This window comes from Ptychodera flava, chromosome 13 (genome assembly GCF_041260155.1).
Source record: "Ptychodera flava strain L36383 chromosome 13, AS_Pfla_20210202, whole genome shotgun sequence".
Classification (NCBI taxonomy): domain Eukaryota; kingdom Metazoa; phylum Hemichordata; class Enteropneusta; family Ptychoderidae; genus Ptychodera; species Ptychodera flava.
Genome location: NC_091940.1, coordinates 4,011,247 through 4,031,391, shown reverse-complemented (window position 1 = coordinate 4,031,391; position 20,145 = coordinate 4,011,247). Strand labels below are relative to the sequence as shown.

The 20,145-nt window shown below is 35.5% G+C and overlaps 1 protein-coding gene and 1 long non-coding RNA gene across 2 annotated transcripts; one reads left to right on the top strand and one right to left on the bottom strand.

Annotated features, from left to right (window-relative positions):
- The first annotated feature begins 945 nt into the window (after positions 1 to 945).
- On the top strand, positions 946 to 16,354 carry LOC139147137 (dynein regulatory complex subunit 4-like). Its single transcript, XM_070718044.1, has 10 exons — positions 946 to 1,083; positions 1,533 to 1,652; positions 2,508 to 2,705; positions 3,129 to 3,335; positions 3,940 to 4,200; positions 4,942 to 5,109; positions 5,371 to 5,457; positions 5,715 to 5,924; positions 12,343 to 12,408; positions 14,086 to 16,354. The coding sequence occupies exons 1-10, from the start codon at positions 1,081 to 1,083 to the stop codon at positions 14,233 to 14,235; spliced, it is 1,470 nt and encodes a 489-aa protein (XP_070574145.1). The 5' UTR covers positions 946 to 1,080; the 3' UTR covers positions 14,236 to 16,354.
- On the bottom strand, positions 14,895 to 19,900 carry LOC139147139 (uncharacterized). Its single transcript, XR_011555655.1, has 3 exons — positions 19,353 to 19,900; positions 18,871 to 18,995; positions 14,895 to 18,275 (listed from the first exon to the last, which is right to left on the bottom strand). It is a non-coding gene; the product is annotated as an uncharacterized lncRNA (long non-coding RNA).
- Positions 19,901 to 20,145: the final 245 nt, after the last annotated feature.

The following is a 20,145-nucleotide window of genomic DNA, read 5'->3' as shown; positions in this document are numbered from 1 at the left end:
TCAATAACATTGTTTCTAGAGCCTTCAAATCTCTTGGTTTTATTAAGCGTCTTTGCCAGCCATTCAATGACATTTCAGCAATTATTTCTCTGTATTTTGTTTATGTAAGATCTATTCTAGAGTATGGCTCTGTTGTGTGGTCACCCACCAGAAGGGCCGGTCAGAAAAAATCGAGAGAGTACAAATTAAATTTGTGAAATACATTTATCGCAAACTCAATGTTCACTGCAGTAAATCCAGCTACCCATTTTATTGCAGAATTCTGAACATTCCTAAGTTACACAATAGAAGACTAACCCTTGACATGTGCTTTTTGTACAAAATAATTCATTCACATTATGATGCTCCAGATATTCTAAATCAAATCTGCTTTTATGCCCCCAGTAGAAATTTACGCAAGAAACCCCTTTTTAAACCAGACTTGTGTTCTGTTAATTGCAGAAAATTCTCGACAGTGCCCAGATGCATGTCTGTTTTTAATGATATCTCTTTTAAATGTAATATAGATATTTTTTCTACGCTGTGTAGTTTTAAAACTATTTTATCCAGTCATTTTAACAGTTCTCCTTTTTGATTCGTGTATGTTTTTTTTTTCAATTTAATGTTTCGTGCTACTTTTATGGTTGTCTTGTACATTTGTCTTGTGATTGTGTGACTTTTTTGTTTCGCAGATCTGTTAGTGGGTTTGCCCGTTGATCTGTGTATCAAATAAAATAAAAAATAAAAAAAATAAAGTATATATATATATATATATATATATATATATATATATATATATATATATATATATATATATATATATATATATACACAATGCCGGTGTCTATTCTGTCCTATATACACTCGAGCGCCGGTGTCTATTCTCCCCGATGCACACGTACATCGGAGGCAGAAAATTTCATATTTGGGTAGACAGTATGCGTCGAACAGCGCCACTATACGATAGAATACCGACGCTTGTGACGTCACGTTCATCCGGGTACCCTGTTGACATGCCGTTTCCAAAACAACTACTGCCATTGTGTGTGTGAGTCTCCAAGCACAAGTACTGCAGTCGATACAGTCAGGAATACAAGCAAAATGGTGGGTCAATTTCTCAATTTATATATCAAGTGTGGTCAACTAAAATTTGTAAAGCTTTTCGTAAAGCAGGTGTTGCAAAACTTAACGATTTGTATGACTTGGCTGTTTGTTCATCGGATAGTTTTGGTTGATATTCGAAAGGTCATTTTCAAAGATGGCGGCGACCATAGCAGCGAAGTTCGCTATTAGAATAGCTACTACAACTCATTCGTGTAAAAAATATCGTGTGCATGTAATGATTTTGCGTGCCCACGATATTTCTGTTTTATGTAATCTATGATGTTAAGATATTAAATGGCAGCATTGTACGGTTCTACTGGAATTATTCTCGTTGTACAATTATATTGCACAAGTTACCGGTTGGTGTGTCCGTTGTCATGTATGGCCTGCATTTGGTCGTCATGCTACATTCCCCGTGTCTAAATAACCTCCTATAAATTCACTCACAGCCACCCAAAAAGAAGAAGAGCGGCAAGGGAAAGAAAGGCAAAGGGAAAAGGAAATCAGCCAAATCTAAAACTCCAACAGTCATCGATGGCATTTCTACGGAGGAGATGAGCAAGGAACAGGTGGGTGTCATCATCGCCATCAGATTATGTCAGTATTTCACTACAGTGCCTATAATACCATATAGTGCATTCAGATAATACTGCTTTCAGTGAGTAAAGGAGAATGACTTACCCTAAATTTTCATTTAATAATTACCATAATTATGTTTGACATGACACACTTTAACCAATATGATATGAATAAGTTACTTGTACAAAGTCAAAATAAAATTTGCATCCAAAACATCAAAAGAAAAATAGTTCCTGCACTAGTACGAAAATTACATTTGATTGAAAAAATCTTGTGCACGGAAATGTGTATGGCTCAGAAATTTGATTATGGCTTTGTCGCAGACTGTCATAAACTGCAATGTGTCTTTTTAATGTGAAATATTCATCATTTCATTCATGTTTGGTTTCAATGCTAAATTGATCTGACAGTGACCCTTCAGTTTTCGTACCATTTTTCAGAATTCTACCTTGTTAAAGTCTGAAAGTACAAGCAAGATCTGGCTTCCATTGTCAAAGGATGCTTCTTTAGCATCAACTGGATGATTGTTGACTGTTGTCTGTGGAAAATGATTGTTTTCTAAATGAATATGATACATCATCAATCATACAGTGTAATTGCAACAATGTGAGTCACGTGTATGTAGTGATGAAAGGACAGCTTCACGATACGTAATTGTATTACACATCTTGTACGATGGCATTTCATTTCCACATGAGTAATTTATATGTCTTACTGTCAGTGCTCAGCCTGTTATTGTCCTAAAGAGTATGAGGCGTTATATCATAATGTGAAATTGATACCCCACAAATTCATCATGATGGTATTGATACACATGTCACTCACAATGTATGGTTTGGTTTCAGCTTGAGGAGCATATAGTCAGATTAAGAGAAGAATTAGATCGGGAGAGAGAGGAGAGGAATTACTTTCAACTTGAAAGAGACAAAGTGAACACATTCTGGGAAATCACAAAGAGACAACTTGAAGAATGCAGGGCTGAACTTAGAAATAAAGACAGAGAAATGGAAGATGCAGAGGAAAGGCATCAAGTTGAAATTAAGGTATGCTATTGTGCTCTTTCTCATACATTACATGTACATAGATATCATTAGATTGTCGATCTACAACTAGGTTTTGAGTAGTTTGCTGTGGAAATACCATTGGTAATTCATCAAAAATGTCAAGTATTTCATGTTTCAATCATTTAATACTGACACTTCTGAGAAAGGTGCCAAGATACTTGACAATTTAAATCAGTTTCCAGTGCATCGTTGACATCAGTCCTTTTCATATTTTGATATTGGAATACAAGAACTCATATTTTGATTAAAATTGCATGCTGTAACTACATGTATGTGTCATCACGGTACATTTCAGTATCTGTGAATGTATTAGCAATGCAGCATGAAGACAGGGAAACTGAAGTTTGCTCTTGAAGCATCAAGAACACATGACATATTTAAACCACTTTTTCCGTTTCACAGGTCTACAAGCAAAAAGTCAAACATTTACTGTATGAACATCAAAATAATATTTCTGAGCTGAAAGCTGAGAGTGCAGTGGCATTGAAGCTAGCTCAAGATGAACACAGAGGTAATGAGGGTGATTTGAGGAAAGACAAACGCAGTCTCAAAGTAACCTTGAAAGAGCAAGAACTTTCACATGAAGACGTAGTCAAGAATCTTAAAATTGTAAGTAGCATGTGTTCATCTTTTCGATGTGTAACCAAATAATATGACGTGTCATCATTTTTAGATTGATGAAATATTGTCATGTGAAAGTGTTTAGCTGACCACATCATCATGGTAACCAGAAAAAGGCGACCATTTAACAAAGTTATTTTCATTTCTAAGTGTCAGCTATCCCTGAACAGATCTGTGCCAGATTTAAATGTAATCTGTATTAATGTACGTTCTTCAAACAGTTGACCTGTAAAGCAACTTGCTGATTTTGTATACATGAGTACATCTGATCTCCCGGATAGATGTTACTCATGATGGGTAGATAGTCACAGAAATTATCACAGTAGTTGAAAATATTGTTGTTGGATGTCATAATAGAATAAAATCTTCAGAGAAACTTCCAAGGGCAGACAAAGTCAAATATGCTCATAATAATGACAAAATTTCTCATGTATGTCAAGGCATTGTTGGTAATATTCACCATGTTCAAAGGCTACAACGATCGATATTGTTCAGGAGACAAAATACACTGCGATTTGGATTCAAGAATAAACACTGAGAGAATTGTGTATTTACACCAACTCAACATCATCAATATTCATTTCTTTTTCAGAAACATGATGAAGTGGTGACACAGCTTCGAAATGACTTTGAAAGAGAAGCTCGTGAAATTGAAGCCAAGTATGAAAAGAAGATGAGAATGCTTAGAGATGAACTTGAGTTGAGACGGAAAACAGAAATCCATGAAATTGAAGAACGAAAGAATGGACAAATCAACACTCTGATGAAAAATCATGAAAAAGCATTCAGTGATATCAAGAATTATTATAATGATATTACCTTGAATAATTTGGCACTTATAAACTCACTCAAGGTAAGATTTCACATTATATGTGTGCGTGTACAGTAGTGTACTTGTGATTTTGCCATCTGACTCAGATCAAGTCACTTGTTTTTTGAAAACGATATTGAACCAATCCCCCATAGCATCATTCTGGATGATAAATATAAGTCAATAATTATCAGCAATCATTTTCACAAAAATAATTGTTGACATCAGCTTCAAGAAATTGGCTGTCAGTCTTTACAATCTTGAGCAGCATTTCTCTCCACTCACTGATTTATCAAAATTATCAAATATTCTTCAATATCAGTGATGTATATCTTTTGTCCTCAGTGATTTTGTAACTCGATTCAACAGTTTAATTTCATTTCTTGTTTGTAATACTAAGAAATGCATGCCATACAAATGTTCTATATGAATCAACAAGCCTGTCAGAGAATTTACTTCTTAAAGATCGTGCAGCAATTTTCCAGATGTTTGTTCAAACAATAACCACTGATTACCTTCAGTACCACATGTTTATCATAAATGTTATCAGTACCGGCCATGTTATCTGTCATTTCTTGATCTAAATTGATTCATTCTTTTCAATATAGACAAATTTCTTGCTCCACTCATCTTTAATTGTTTAAAATGGGATAAATTAGCACCAAACATACCCTGGAAAAATATCATAGAAGTATTAAAACTCAGAAAGCAGCTTTTTTAAAAATATATTTTGGTTTAGATGAGAACTTTATTTGAACAAAACAAGTGGTTTTATTTTTCCAGGAACAAGTGGAAGAAATGAAAAAGAAGGAAGAGAGGATGGAAAAACAAATGAATGAAATCCAAGCAGAAAACAGAAGACTAAAAGAACCCCTTGAGAAAGCTAGAGAAGAAGTTGCTGAACTACAAAGACAACTTGCTAACTATGACAAGGACAAAGCTTCATTGGCTGTGAGTATCAATACAGTTTTCTCACAAACTGTCTTGAGATATTGTCCTCTTTGACTTGTGACTGTAAGTTATAAATAGCTTGTGTGTTGGATTAGTTAATAGTTTTATTGGATTGTTACCCTCAGACCCATAGGAAGTAATCTTTACATACTTTTATATACTGTGTACAATGCACTGCACAAAATCTTGGACTTTGTGGTGTTCTGTGTCCACAACTAAAGCCCGTTCATTCTGTGATATTCCCATGTTGTTCATTGACAGAGTGCCAAGGCACGTCTGAAAGTGATGGACCAGGAATACAGAGATCTTCAATGGGAACATGAAGTACTAGAACAAAGATTTGAACAGGTATGTATTTGTCAAGATGGTGGTAGATCACTTTTGAATTTGATGTTTCTGGCCAAATGTGACAAAAAATAAAAGAACTATGCTTTTTAACTAAAGGGGGCAGCATACTGATTTACTTGTTTACTTTGCTCAACAGCATATGGTTGACTGGAATGTAGGACAAGGTCATTCTGTGTGGATAATTGTTTATATTATTGTCTCTATTCTTTCCTCTTTATCAACACATATTCAATTTGATTTTTTCCTCTGCTACACAGTTACAGAAGGAGCGAGATGAATTGTATGCCAAGTTTGTCAAGGCCATCCATGAAGTGCAACAGAAGAGTAATTTCAAGAACTTACTGTTGGAGAAGAAACTAACAGCATTGGCAGACACACTAGAGAAGAAAGAAGCACAATTGAATGAAGTTTTATCAGCTTCCAACTTAGATCCTACAGCACTCACTGTTGTCACCAGAAAACTAGAGGTAAGGTGTTTTTCTATTTTGAATAAACAGTTCAAATACGTCGTATGGTCCATGAGAATTTAATGCATGATTTAGATTATGCCTCACTGCTTGTCACCAATATTCTTTTCGAAATCCCAAAGTTGTAATTACCCCCTGTCCTTCGACTCATTCAACCACAATACATCAGTTACAGTATGAACAGATGGTTTAAAGTTCTAATGGCATGATACAGTGTACCTTTATTTAAACAGAGTTATATGAACCCAAAATGCACTTTTGATGACCTTAAAACTTTAACCCATTGAGCGCTGTAATTTTTCCCCAAACAATATCAGGGCAACAGTTTACCAATTTTTAAGGAATTTTTCTGTAATTTTTCCAACATTTTTGACCAAATTGACATAATGTTTCATGGGCTACACTTTTTGATCAAAATTGTGGTAAAAATCAGAAAAAAATTGTCTAGATCTAAGAGAAATTGTTGGCATTTTATTGTATAAAGGCAACAAAAATCAACTTAGTCACTCAAAGGGTTAATGCACTTTTGATAACCCAGAGCAGATGAAGGAACTACATGAGGCATTTCCATAGGGAAAGCTTAAAACTAAGACAGGAGTACTGTCCTTCACACTTCCATCAGCTTTTAAACAAAAGTACAAGGCCAGTGATTGTAAATTTTAAATTTACTGTTTCATGTCAAGTAGTAGTGAAAAACTGCTCGATACAGTTGCATTGCTGCAAAAGTATTTCCTATGAAATATTGTCGAGCAGTTTTATTCAGAGTACACAAAATTTTACAAAGGACATTTTAGTTGAAGCATAGTACATCTCACCCTATCCACTCCGTTTTAATTTTACAAAATACATTTGAGGATTGCAAATGGTGAGTGTAGGTTTTCCTTCAAGTATTTCTACAAATCCATAAGTTCAACCAGTGAGGGCGCTGTTCAAGTGGCACCGTCCATGTTGAATAAAACCTCAATGTGCTGCATTGACAAATGATAACATGACCTTGGTGTACTTTATATTTATGATGTCGCCCTACTTTGCTGGATTCTGTTGTTTTGTTTCATAGATGTGAGACTGATGGTTACTTTAACTTTGAGCTCTGTCTTGTCTCATATTTGTTCATTTGCAAGCGAACTCAAATATGTATTGAAGGAGAGAAAAAAAGAATTAATTGTACACTTAATGTTTCTTGTTTACATGCAGAACAATTTTTAGATACAAATTTGTTAAAGCTGTTGAAGCAATACATATCATTTTGAAAAGCCTGGTTGAAAATCATAGGGTTAAATAAATAAAATCAAGCTGAAGCGTGGTACATGCACTTTGCAGGATAGCACCTTAAAACAGATGAGTGGAAGAGAACAATTTTACGATGGTTGACATAACAGCAAAATTTGCCACTAAAAATCCCCTGTGCAAAATTAGATATGATCATGTAGTAAACAACTACATATTGTAATGCTATGAGATGATTTAAATTAAAAAAGATTTAAATGTGTTACATTTAGAAGTCCCTGGTTTATTTTGTAGAATGTTTTATTAAAAATCAACAGATTTCTGAGTGTTATGTACATGTTACAGAATGTTTTATTAAAAATCAACAGATTTCTGAGTGTACTGTTATGTACATGTGACGTGAGTCTGATACACGTTAAAAAGTAAATAGGTTAATTTCAATGTACTGTAACAGCTTATTGAACCAAGCGCTTAGTTTATCCAAAGAAATTTATATGGCCATGACATGTGACAAGAACACATGTGTTCTACACATAGAATATTATGCATCTGATAATGTGGACTTTGATTGTTGTTTATTTGGCCTGTTCCATTCAAAAGCATGCTAATAAACTTATGCTATTGGTATATAAGAGATTTCTCTTTTTTATGAGATTTCTGTATGTGTTTTACCAGTTCTAGTTGTCAGTTGCAAGTTTATACTGCCAACACAAAACATGTATAATGACTTTTTAAATCTCTAAGTATAGGGACCTGTTGACTTTTTATATTTCTGAGTTGGTATGTCTATTCCAGCAGAAACTCTAATCTATGTATGCAAGGGATAGTCTGCCCAGATGTTTGGTAATAACATAGAAAATACATAAAGCTCTAGCACAACGGTTCATTGCGTTTTCTCATGAAAATTCATGCTGAACAGAAATTTCTGTTTGACTATGACAACACTCTGAAGCAATGTAAAGGTCAACTTACATGTGTATGATGTTTGTAATTAAAAACTTATTATCTGATACAGTGATAGGTCATACAGTTGATGTGTAAATCCCATATGGGAAAATAAAATACTAATAATTCCGTGAGATTTCATATATACATGTATATGACCGCAAAAACAAGCATTTTTGCTGATATTTTCCATAATTTATCTGCCAGGTCTACTTATTACTGAGATTAGTTTATAGATTCATAGATATAGATGTGTTAAATAACAGCTGTCATGTGATGCATAAACATCACACACTACATGTATGCAAATAATACCACTATCTTTATGGATATCTTACTGAAGTCAATAACGTCATTAACAGTTTACAGTTATGTATATAGGGATCAAAGTCCGGGCGACTTCCCTTTCAGGGTTAAAATCAGCATTTTTATCCTTTGCTCTTATGGTGAGCCATTTCCTTATCAAAATCATATATTTTACTGTAAATGTTGAATTCCACTCATAAGCCAGTATCGAGAGGCTTTGATAGGAATTTTGCCAAGGGTCATTTCCAGGGACGTCTCTTCACAGGTTTTCATACTGTACAAGTACAGATGTACTTGAGTTGTTTGTAAGCGTTTCAAGGTCTTACCACTGATTGCGTTTGAACTAGGTCACAGTGTCCTTCACCGTATTCAACCAATCACCGACAATGGATCATAGAGCAATCTTGCATTTTTAACAGGGATATAGTGTCAGTATTGCTTTCCAACTAAACAGGACAAGTCCCAACCACTGTTGGAGAGACAATGAAAGGACTTTACATGTACGTCATATATTCCATTTTCCAGTCAGATTCTCACTTAAACGTTCCATGCCTGCCCAATTTTATCTTTGTCATAAAATGTATTGAACTTTGACAGGTAAAAGCCAAGGTTACAAATGTTGCACCATATGCAATGTACTATCAAATTCTTTTGTTCCAAATGTGAAAGACCAAACCTGTTTATCCCTCCTATTTGTTGGCAGCTGTGTCATGCTAATGACCAGTTAAAAAGTTGATCTGTGACATAACAAAAAATGCAAATTAATATTTCTGCTGATTAATGGAAAACATGGCCATATTTATAAAATTAATTACCTTGCATAATAAAGCTAATGAAGGGGCATGTTTGTTATCAGCTTTATCTCTAATTAAATAGATTAATTGGAGGCAACTTTTAGACGAGAGCAAAGGACCAACACAACACAGTTAGTTACACTACAAGTACCAATGCAAAAACAAGGGATTGATGACTGCCACTTTTCAAATTTCTCTGAAAGCCATTGACATTTTATTGTGAAGGATATGCATGTATCACCAGTGTGACAAAGAAACAGGGCAGATGTGTGTTTTACAGATGTGTCCTGATCAAAGAAGACATTGTTCATTTTAAATGGGAATATGAAAGATGGGAGGTCAGGTCATTGTGTGACCTATAATGACCCATCGTGTAAAAGAACTAGTAGACTTAGTGGATTGTCCTTCTATGTTATTTGTTAAACTCTGATCAATTGAGATAGGAATTATGCCAAACAGTAGGATTGCTGATATATTAGAATGTTATTAATGTTGACAGATCTCTGTAGAATGTTCATTCTTAACATGGAGTGGAGGGGAAAAGGAAAGAGAAATTGCTTGTTTTTTGTTATCAGCGTTACACGATGTGTTTTGTTATCAGTGTTGCATCAATGCATCTAAGATGCAGTCTAATTCAGTTTGCATTGACTATGAAAGTGTTGTCACTGCATGCAAGTTCTACAGCATTACTTTATTCATTCATTTATTTATTTCAAGCCAGTTGCTTATATACATTTAAATCAAATATCATGAATTGCATCACTTTGAGAAAAAAGAATAAACTGCAAGATATAGTAGTACTAGTGCAAGTATCTCATCAGTGATCTCTTCATGAGTTGTTACATTGTTAAAACAAAGTCAGTTTGGTGATTTCAAGGCTCAGGGTCATCAAGTAGAATTTGTGTTGACATTGGTTCTGTGCTCAAAACACTGCAATAATAGGTAATTCTGCATTCTTGAATTATATTTCATGAGAGATTTATGCAGCTTCTATGATTGGTTTGTAATATTAACTCTTAACTGTTTATCTGTTGAGGGCAGTACACAAGTGAATGTTACTAGGGTATGTTTCCTGGCCATTTCACTGAGATTTCTACCATATGTGAAAACAGTGCTGCTAGCAACACAAAAATGTTTCCACAGTTTCAAAAACCCACTTATCTGTGTTTCTGTTCTAAACTGTAGCAACAAACAAGGCATTTTAAATACATCCACAAGATAATGGTCCGTGAACCATATGACTCATGTACATTTCTAGGAAAAATTTAAATTTTATAGAAATATCATCACAACAATAAGCAGTTTATTAATATGAAAAGATAATAGGGAGTCAGCAGGCACATGGTTTAAATTAGGCTATCTGTTATTAACTAGGACATTATATGGGGCATTGTCAAATGGGACACAAGACATATTTAGGACATTACTTTACATATGTTACTCCACATCACTATGGCAGTTCAACTGAACAATGAATTACCATGTGAGATTTATGAGACCAATGGATGCACTGTGAAAATGGTTCATCACAACACTGTAATTTTTTATTAAGTTCTTCCAAGATGGGTAGTGTTAGATTTGCTCAAACGTTAAAACCCTTGCCCTGGGTTGTGCCTAACATTTCACTCAGAGTAAAAATGGTTGTCAAATTTTGCAAAGGATTGCTTTAGAGTTCAAATTTCAAACATCAATGAATTGTGATTAAGAGATTGAAGTTGTCAACAATGGTATGGTGAAACAGAACATTGTCAAAAGTTTAGTTTGCTTAGAAATAATATATTATTAGTGTATTTACATTACCAGTTTACAGTGGAAAAAAACTTTATGCAAATAAAAATAGTACATGGAATAATCCCTCATCTTTATTTATATATTCTACTTTGACATGCAACACACACCATGATTGACCTAAATCTAGTTTGCCTTTCACAGTTATGTGGTACTCAGATTTCATTTGAAATAAACATACCCTGATTTCAAGGTACCCAGATTTCATCATCATCATTATTAATACAGAAAACATTTGCAATAAATCAGGTCATTTTACAACTGGATGTGTTTGTTTGGCATATGTTTTGGTAATCACAGCTAGCAACTGATATGTATACATTCACATCAACTTAAAGCCCACTTAGACCTTTCCAGTATCATCATTTTTCATTGCAATCAGTATTGGTTCTCAAATTGCTGGTGACAAATTACTTTGTTTATCACGTGTCATTCAAGCTATTCATCTTTCACTTCTACAACTGTCTTAACAAAAAACAACTGATATTCATTGTATTTTCTGTCCTCTGAAAGGTTATCACACATGCCCATGTGCTAAATTAAAATCAACCCTACATAACCTGACCCTGCATAAAGGCCTCTGTACGTCCTGGGTATACACAGAGCCCCCCACCATCTGAGTGAGGTCAGAAACTGTGAAATACAATGTGTCGCTGTGTTAGAAGCACCAGCTGTAAATTCTGTTTTCCCTCAACTCAGTAGCAAATGGAATATCCCTCTAACCCAACCAGTGAAATCTAATAGGGTTCACTGACTAGCATGTAATACATAAAGGGTGACCATTTCATAATTTGATGAAGAAGTAAAACACATTACCAATAGATTCTATTCAGAGTGAATATTGTAATTTGCCTGATATGTGCAGGGTTTATCTGGTCATGCTCTAGCTAGCACGTAGATCTAGGTCGCATTCTAACACATAGAAGTAGGTCAAGTAATAAGATATATTGGATAGCTCCCCAACTGAGTTGATGATATGAAATCACTCAATTGTGATTGTGTAGTGGTTTAAACCACTGTTAGAGGGGAAGGCATGACTTTTGAGTATGTCAATGAGTCTGCGGTAATGATATGGGTTTTAGTATGGTGGTTGCAGTGATGATGATGATGATGATGATGATAAGTGGCAACAATCATAATGATGTTCATAGAGTGCATTACTACTGCTACTGTAATGAACTGCCACTAGTAATATATAATATTTTGTGTAATTGTATAATAGAAGACCCACATTTCAAAAGTGTCATCCTTTGTTCAAGATGTTGCTTTGAATGTATTTTTTTTACATACCACACATATACAATTGTGAATTTTTTACAAACAAACATGATGTGGATTTTTGTCTTCTTCATATTCAGGATGTTTTGGATTCAAAGAACAGCGCCATCAAAGATCTACAGTATGAACTGGCTCGTGTTTGCAAGGTAATAATTATGTCTTGTTTATATATTAATCCCTTCAGCTGTTACTTGCAATGTTATCTTGTTACCCATTAGGGTCATCATAACTGTCTTAAGAATTCAAATTAAATGATTGATTGTCCTCAAAAAGTGCCATCTGTCATAACAGGAAATGCAAACATCAAATGGTATGGTAGTCATCTCCTACATCAGGACATATACTTTCTTCCCATTGACTGGTGGAAGTTTATAAAATAGCAGTGTACAATTCCAAGACTCCATTATGGAACATCTGTCATAGCTTGCTGACTGCCATGGCTTGGTGAACTGAGTCAGCAATGAGACTTTACTTATTTGAGAAACAGATTGTGTTGAAATGAGAAACAAGGGACTACATCTTGCTGATCTTTCTCATTTCGTACCTTTTCTCCCCTTTACTTCTAATGGTGTATTTTTTATTGCCATGATAGTCCATGTTTGTGTGTTAATACTGTGTGAATGCATATTAAATCAATGCTTCTACCAGTAGAATACAATGAATGGATATGTTGTATTGATAGGTGTGTCGGCCAGTCAGTCATTATATCATCTGCTCTACCCTTTCACTCTCCTGACCAATCATTGTGACTTTTTCACTGTTACTCTTCAAAACTGACAGCCGTTTCTGTACGTCTACCATACTCACAGCCAGTACGTTAACCCATAAGTACAAGGTTATTTTGCTAAAGCAAGCCCTGATGATATGTCAGTTTATTTACTCTCACTTCCTGTCTCAAAGGTCAGCTGACATTCAGTAACTAGGGAAGGAGATGCCCATATCTTGTTTACGCCAAACACCATTCATACACTGTGCGGTGTGATCTGTTTCACATTTCATTGCATTTCATTGCACTGATGTAGTTTTTATGGACAAGCTACTGCCCAGTGTTCACCATATGTGTAACAAACAAGCAACCACTGTTTAAGGGCTCCACAGATAAAGGCGCTGTTCAACTTTCATAATTTCTTTTGAGAGACAGAGTGGCATAAACAGGAAAGAGGGATTGATTTCCAAACTCAGAGTGTCACTGACAGCGTAAACTTTACCTGACCCAGCAACTTCCTCAATTTAATGTTTTTCATCTGTTATGCCATGGTTTCTTTAAATGTCACCACTGATATGTTATCTTTTACCTATGTACATGCATGTTTTTTATATGTCATGCTAGTGTTTAATGCAGCAGTGAGCAGTATTAGTGTGGCATATCGTTGTCAATCCCCCTCCGACATTTCAACTTTTCATTTCAAATATTTCACTACTGGTAAATGTATCAATAGAAAGTTACAATAATTTCTGTTTGTTGTTTTTTTAATGTAGTTGTCTTTACCTCAACTGTTAAAGGGACATAAGCTATAACTTGTGGCTGCTTGTATGTGTGTAGTGATCATTGTTTATTGTTTACAAATGAAATCCAGTCCGGACTTAAATACAATGTTCAACAATAACAATATAGATTATACTCATAGAGGTTGTGTTGATATGCTCAAGACTTGGCATTAAATTACAGTTTAGGGATTTGATGCAGAAAGTGAAGGGAAACCACAAAACAAAAGTTCTGAAAAAAATAGCCAAAAGATACAGCTTATGGAGCTTTAAATCTGTCATCACTGATATTTCATATCCCCTGAATACACTAAGTTGAATATTGTCTGTATTTACAGGCTCACAATGATCTGATGCGTACCTATGAAGCCAAGCTACAGCAGTTTGGTGTACCGACTGATGAACTAGGTTTCAAACCATTGGAAAGTACAGTGGGTGGTCAGCAATTAGGACAGGGACCGGCAGGTCTGGTGGCAGCTCCAACATAGGAACAAACCATGCCATGTAATGAAGGTCACCCATTTGGAGTTGTCCAGTTAGATGTCCACCTCCCACAGTAAACTCTTTTGGGTGGGGGAAATAAAAAAGGAAAAATATTTTCACATGAAGAAGACTGTAACTGCACATCCTGCAAGGTTGTCGCACACACGGCACACACATACTTGTAATATATTTTCATACTTGCTTACATATTGCAAATTTTCTCATATGATCACTTGTACCCAAACAAGTATCGTTCACTTTGATACCTACATCTTAATTTTAAACTATGGCCAATGTACAATAAAAGACGCTAATAATAATATGAGAATTCATGTGATGTTTTGAGACAACTAATTTTGAAGTTGGTTTCCTGTACAGGCACATGACATTTTTAATGTGTTTTGTATAAGATCCCCTGTGTGTACATGTACATATTGAAGCAAATTTTTCAAATTTTGACAGAGTTATCGTATGCAATTCATTCCTCTTTTAAATAATTGGATATTATATAGAAGTAAAACCTTGGTAAACATGAAATATGTATGGAATATATTTTGGTCAGTAAGATCCCAGAACTGTAAAGGTAATTTCCCCATAGCAGTGCCTAGGCAGGAACAAAGTCTGATCAAAGTGGAAGGTTTTGTCGCATTTTCATCTGAGCTCCTCTGCCCAATTCAGCCTGCCACAGCCACAAAGATCTAGTTGTGTTGATATTGCTATCAATGTGACGTCAGAACCAACCAATAGTAGTTCAAAGTCATGTCAGTTGTTGATTTATCATCATCATCATACAGTTGTCATGGAAGAAATAAACTCGGCCATCAGAATACACAGCACTTATATTCTGTGTAGTGTTTGATCATAAGGCTTTGCCTCTTGAAAAATTGTATAGCAAATCAAAACGGTTTGGAATGACTAGACATGTCGACTGACATAGGGTATAGACCCCAATTGTCTCCTGCATAGCCCTCACTGTATAGAAATTCTTGCTATATATAAACATGCTTGTCGGTAATTTTTGTTGGATAATATGTAAATAAAGTTATTGATTATAATACTTTGAACAAGGGAACTTCTCAGAGCTCACTCACGCCACACTTCACTTTTATAAGTCAGATCTGCAAACAATAGTGAACATTTGTAACATGAACAGACATGTTACACACCCATGCAACGGTTGAATGAGTTTAAAGTTGTATGGCATGTACTGATAACTGTGTTTACACTTTTCAAGTATCTGTTTTGTTTTGCTTTATTCTGTTATATAATGTATGGTAATTTGAATATTGAAAGTGTTCCTAAAATAAATACTCTTGAAGGATTTTTATGTCATAACTTATCTGATTTTCATTTCATTAGCGTGTGTTTATGTATGCGGGGTACAGTGTGTGGTAAACAAGTAGCTGATGTTTATCATAATGTGTATACTCGTATAAAAATGAACATTGTTGCAGACTTTGACATTCCATGTATCTTTGGCATTGTCTCAAAGAAATCATGTGATGTGAGAATCTATTTATAGGCGTTGAACCTGTGTCATATATTGTAATTCCATAAAGACAAGCAAGTCTGGCAAAACAAGCATTCCACGGAAACAATATAATCTGTGCACAGGAAGGTTTGCAGAAACACCCAAAGGCAAATCTAATATGTGTCAGAAACAGTCACCAGGTACACTCTCCTCATTTCTATAGGACTATTTAATCTGCTAGCAATTGATTGATTGCTCAGAGAGACTTTTTAAAGGTTATTGACATCAGACATTGCTACACAGCTACATGTCTAAAGGGGTCATGTCACAGTACGGTTTGGGATTTTTTCCGGTATATGTACCTTAAAGATCAGCCATGAAGTCACAATGGTGTCAACCCTTCATGATATGATTTGAATGAGACATCACTCTGTACTTGGGTGTTTTATGTTTTTTTTTACTCAAAGCAATCATTATCTCATTATCACATATATTTCAGGTGGCTCCTTAAATTATGTCATCACCCCTACTTGTTCTGATCCATCTGCAAGCAAGGCTAGCATAATGTTTTTGTTTACAGTTCTTCAGCATTGTTCAAAGTTCAAAGCAATTTTTCAAATAAAACAAGCTGCCCTTTGGGGAGTTACATTTTACATTTCCTAATTCATATATACATGACATGTATACAGAATTCAAAACCCTTTTACAGTAATCCTGTGAAAATTACAATAGCTGTCCCACAGTACATAAATTACATCCTGTAATATTTGTATTCATGTGTTCACTATGAATGGCACAGACGACACAGGTATGGTGTGTGTTGGTGTGTGTGTGTGTCTGAGGCTCTCTCTCTCTCTCTCTCTCTCTCTCTCTCTCTCTCATACGTATACTGATAAAGGATATATAAATACTATATATATATATATATATATATATATATATATATATATATATATATATATATATATACACACACACACACACACACACACACATACTGATAACATGGACAAAGGCTATGTGCACACATGACACTAGCCACCATATGTAGGTATTATTTCAAATGTAAAGCTACTGGACTTGATAAGGATGATTGAAAGATCACATTCATGTGTATACAAGAAGTTTTATAAAATTTCGTCCATAAATATCACTTTTTTCTGTACAAAAGGAGCTAAATCTGTGCATTTATAAATGTAGGACAATTGACAAGAATGTACATGACTAGCATTGGATGGAATGCCACCAAAAAATCTGTTTTCTATACATAGGCATCTGTGACAAATTATTTCCCTCATACTGAACTAGCTCAATCTGTTCAACAATTGATACATGTATGGAATTGTGCTTGAATAGAGCACTAACAACAGCAGATTAGAAGTGCATAATGTATACAACAAAAGTGATATTAGAATTTCACCAAAAGCTACCTATTCGCTACACATTGGTGTCCAAGGGGCACTATACACCATATATAAACAGGAAAAGAGTGCTCCATACGGGTTCATAATAAGAGTAGTATCTTTTTTGGTAAGAGCAAGACCTAATATGATGTAAATACAATGAACGAGGTCAAATTCCAAAGAATAACCAAATGACAGTGGCACAAAGAAAAATGTGTCAACATTGGGTAAACCGTGATTGGAAATCTATGGAGCTACGCAGTTAGACAGACCTATGATCAAACTTTCACACTTTGAAGGGGAGGTCATGTTTTATAAAAAGAAAATGGACTCTGAGGGTCATAGATATGGATATTTGGGGAGGTAACATTTATACCATAGACCACCCCAAATTAGGGATGGATCATTAGATCTTGGGAGGGGGGGTCAAAATCTAAAAACATTTCAAAGCAAAAGGTTAGGGAAAAAAACAAATCTTCAAACTAGTTTGCAAAATAAAAAGAGTAAAATCAAAATGCAAAAAATTGTAAATCTGACAGTGAACTTAGAAAAGAAAAATCAGCATACTGTGAACTACTTAGAAAAAAATTCAAAAATTGCAATTGTAAAAAAAAATTCACAATCTGATTATGACCATCGCCACCTCCCATGATCTAATGGTCCGTCCCTTACCTCTCTTTACTCTTCTCCTCTTGAGATAGGAAAGTACATACAATGTTTACATCTATAAGAGTGCAGGCAAGATTCAACCCCCTCTTATAATAAGTGAAAGCTCCCTAATAATAACTATTGGCCAAATCATGAAGGTAAAAGGATTAAGGGTGTTAAAAAAACACAGTAACTACTCCAGATGCGTTACATCCATTCAGCCTTATGCTAGTCTCAGGAAATAGCCAAAGAAAGGGTCACAGGCACTTGTGCAGAAAGTACTATTGATCATTCTCCCAAAACTGATATTCAACATATAGTAAATCTACATCAACTATTAAGTATTTACTAAATACGGGGCACCTTAGCAGGCAGAGCAATTTTCATTTTCGAGCCGATATCAGACCTCTGTTCAGAAACTATCGTTAATCGATATATTCTATCTGTGGAAAATCCCAACCTGTCCGCTCTCTCCAAAAGGAAGGGCGTTGAGTTTCCACTCTTTCTTGGTACCCATATCGCTCTGTTGATTTCAAAAGTGAGAGTAATCGTAAAGGGTCTTTATCGATCAAAGCTTTATTGATAATGCCTGGTTATAGTCATTCTAACCACTTTCAAAATTAATTTAGTATTAACCATCACCATCGTCGTCATCATTAACGTCACCATCACAACAAGATTCTGTATCAATTTTATCACGGGATACATAATCCTTGATTGGGTCCAGCCATGCTGATCTGGCAGTTATCTTGAAACTTAAGTGCTTGATACCAAGCATCGTGCCTTCATTTCATAAAGTTTCCTTGAAAGTTCCCAGTCCAGCATCACGTCCGTGATCAATGTCACAAATCAGTCTCTATATTTTGATTCTTTGGAAGAGTCGAATGTTCAAGTTTTCACTCAGGAGTAGAAGTAAGGCCAGAATTCATCACGCCTCCATGTGTTCGTCTGATAAAGACTAACCCTCCCTCCCTCTGTGATTTATGTCCAGTTCCTTAAACATTGCCTCTCGTACTCATATTTCCATGGAAACATACTCTAAATCTGATTTTGGGTAAAGCCTCTACGGACGAAACTAAAGTAGCGCTAGGAACTATCCCTACAAATGACTACGTTACCTGCAGAATACAATAGCCTCCTGTCAGCCCTCCTGTACATGTGCGATGCAGGTATATACCATACCTTGTGACATTGCATTTGATGGAAGAACGTCGCCACAGCAGGCATACGGAGAAGTTTCCAGCTACATGTAACATAAAACGTAAAAAATAATTAGCTGAATGAAAGTGAATAGCCACCTCGGAAAGACTGTAAAACGTTGTTTGTCCCGTACACAAGAAAACACGTCCTAAGTATCAGAATATTCACGTTGAATTCTGCCTTGAAATGTTCATCTTATGCCTTCATATACACAACGTGGAAGTTGCAGCCTCAAAATTGCTAATTGAAACACAACACTGTCATTGGGTGTGATATAGGCATAAGTGTCTGTGCATTGTTTTGAAACTGAAGAGTTATCCGACTGGAAACGTGTTGAATATGAATTTAAATTCACTTCAAATGATCGGATACAAACACTGTATTGACTCTGATTAAATACCTTGGTAAGACTTAAGTAGTTGGACTTTACTTTTGTTCTATTCATTGATGCATACACGACCGGTGACTTCCCTGTGCAACCATGGTGTGTGACAATTTCTAGTGAGAGCCGGGATTAATTATAAGCTTACACGTGTGCGATACGTAACGTTCAGCCCTGACTTATTTTATCCACTCGTATCGTGATGTTGGGGAGTTGCCTTGGATACCATGTTCTTGCTATCACATATCCTGTAAATATCGATCGAAGCAAAGAAAGATAAACGACCTCCTATTTGCGAATGGCAAGTACAATATGTGATTACATAGGTCGATTACGGCAAGTACTTGATCGACCTTGCTTTGTTTGACCCTAAATCTCCAGTGCAATCAACATCGCAACCTTCTGTGGCCACATAACGAGGTTGAAGTTCAACAGTTCGTCTCCCTGACAGTTCCGTTCATTTCATTTACACGAGGCGTTTGATGTCTTTCTCCAAAAAGCTTGAATTGTTTCTGTAAAGATCAGTGTAGAAGATGATGAGCATACTGGTCCACCAGGCAGGATGTTCATTAAGAGACCCCACGTCTAGGATAGGAGCACTGCCAAATAATCTGACTCAGTACAAAAATAGCTGTATTCATAAAAAATAACCGATCTCGAGGCAACTAACGGTTAATATCCATCAATAAATTGAGTAAGTAGCCCAAGAATGACATGAAGATTGGAAATACGAGTTCATAAAACGAGAGAGCCAGTGTATTTCTAGCAGGGGCAGAGGATTTGGGGTTGCGTCCATTGACATGTCGGATAT

What these genes read in the sequence shown, in the direction of transcription:
- LOC139147137 (XM_070718044.1), top strand. An exon ending in AGGACAAAGCTTCATTGGCT is followed by an intron (nt 5,110 to 5,370) that starts GTGAGTATCAAT and finishes GTTCATTGACAG; the next exon opens with AGTGCCAAGGCACGTCTGAA. An exon ending in AACTGGCTCGTGTTTGCAAG is followed by an intron (nt 12,409 to 14,085) that starts GTAATAATTATG and finishes CTGTATTTACAG; the next exon opens with GCTCACAATGATCTGATGCG.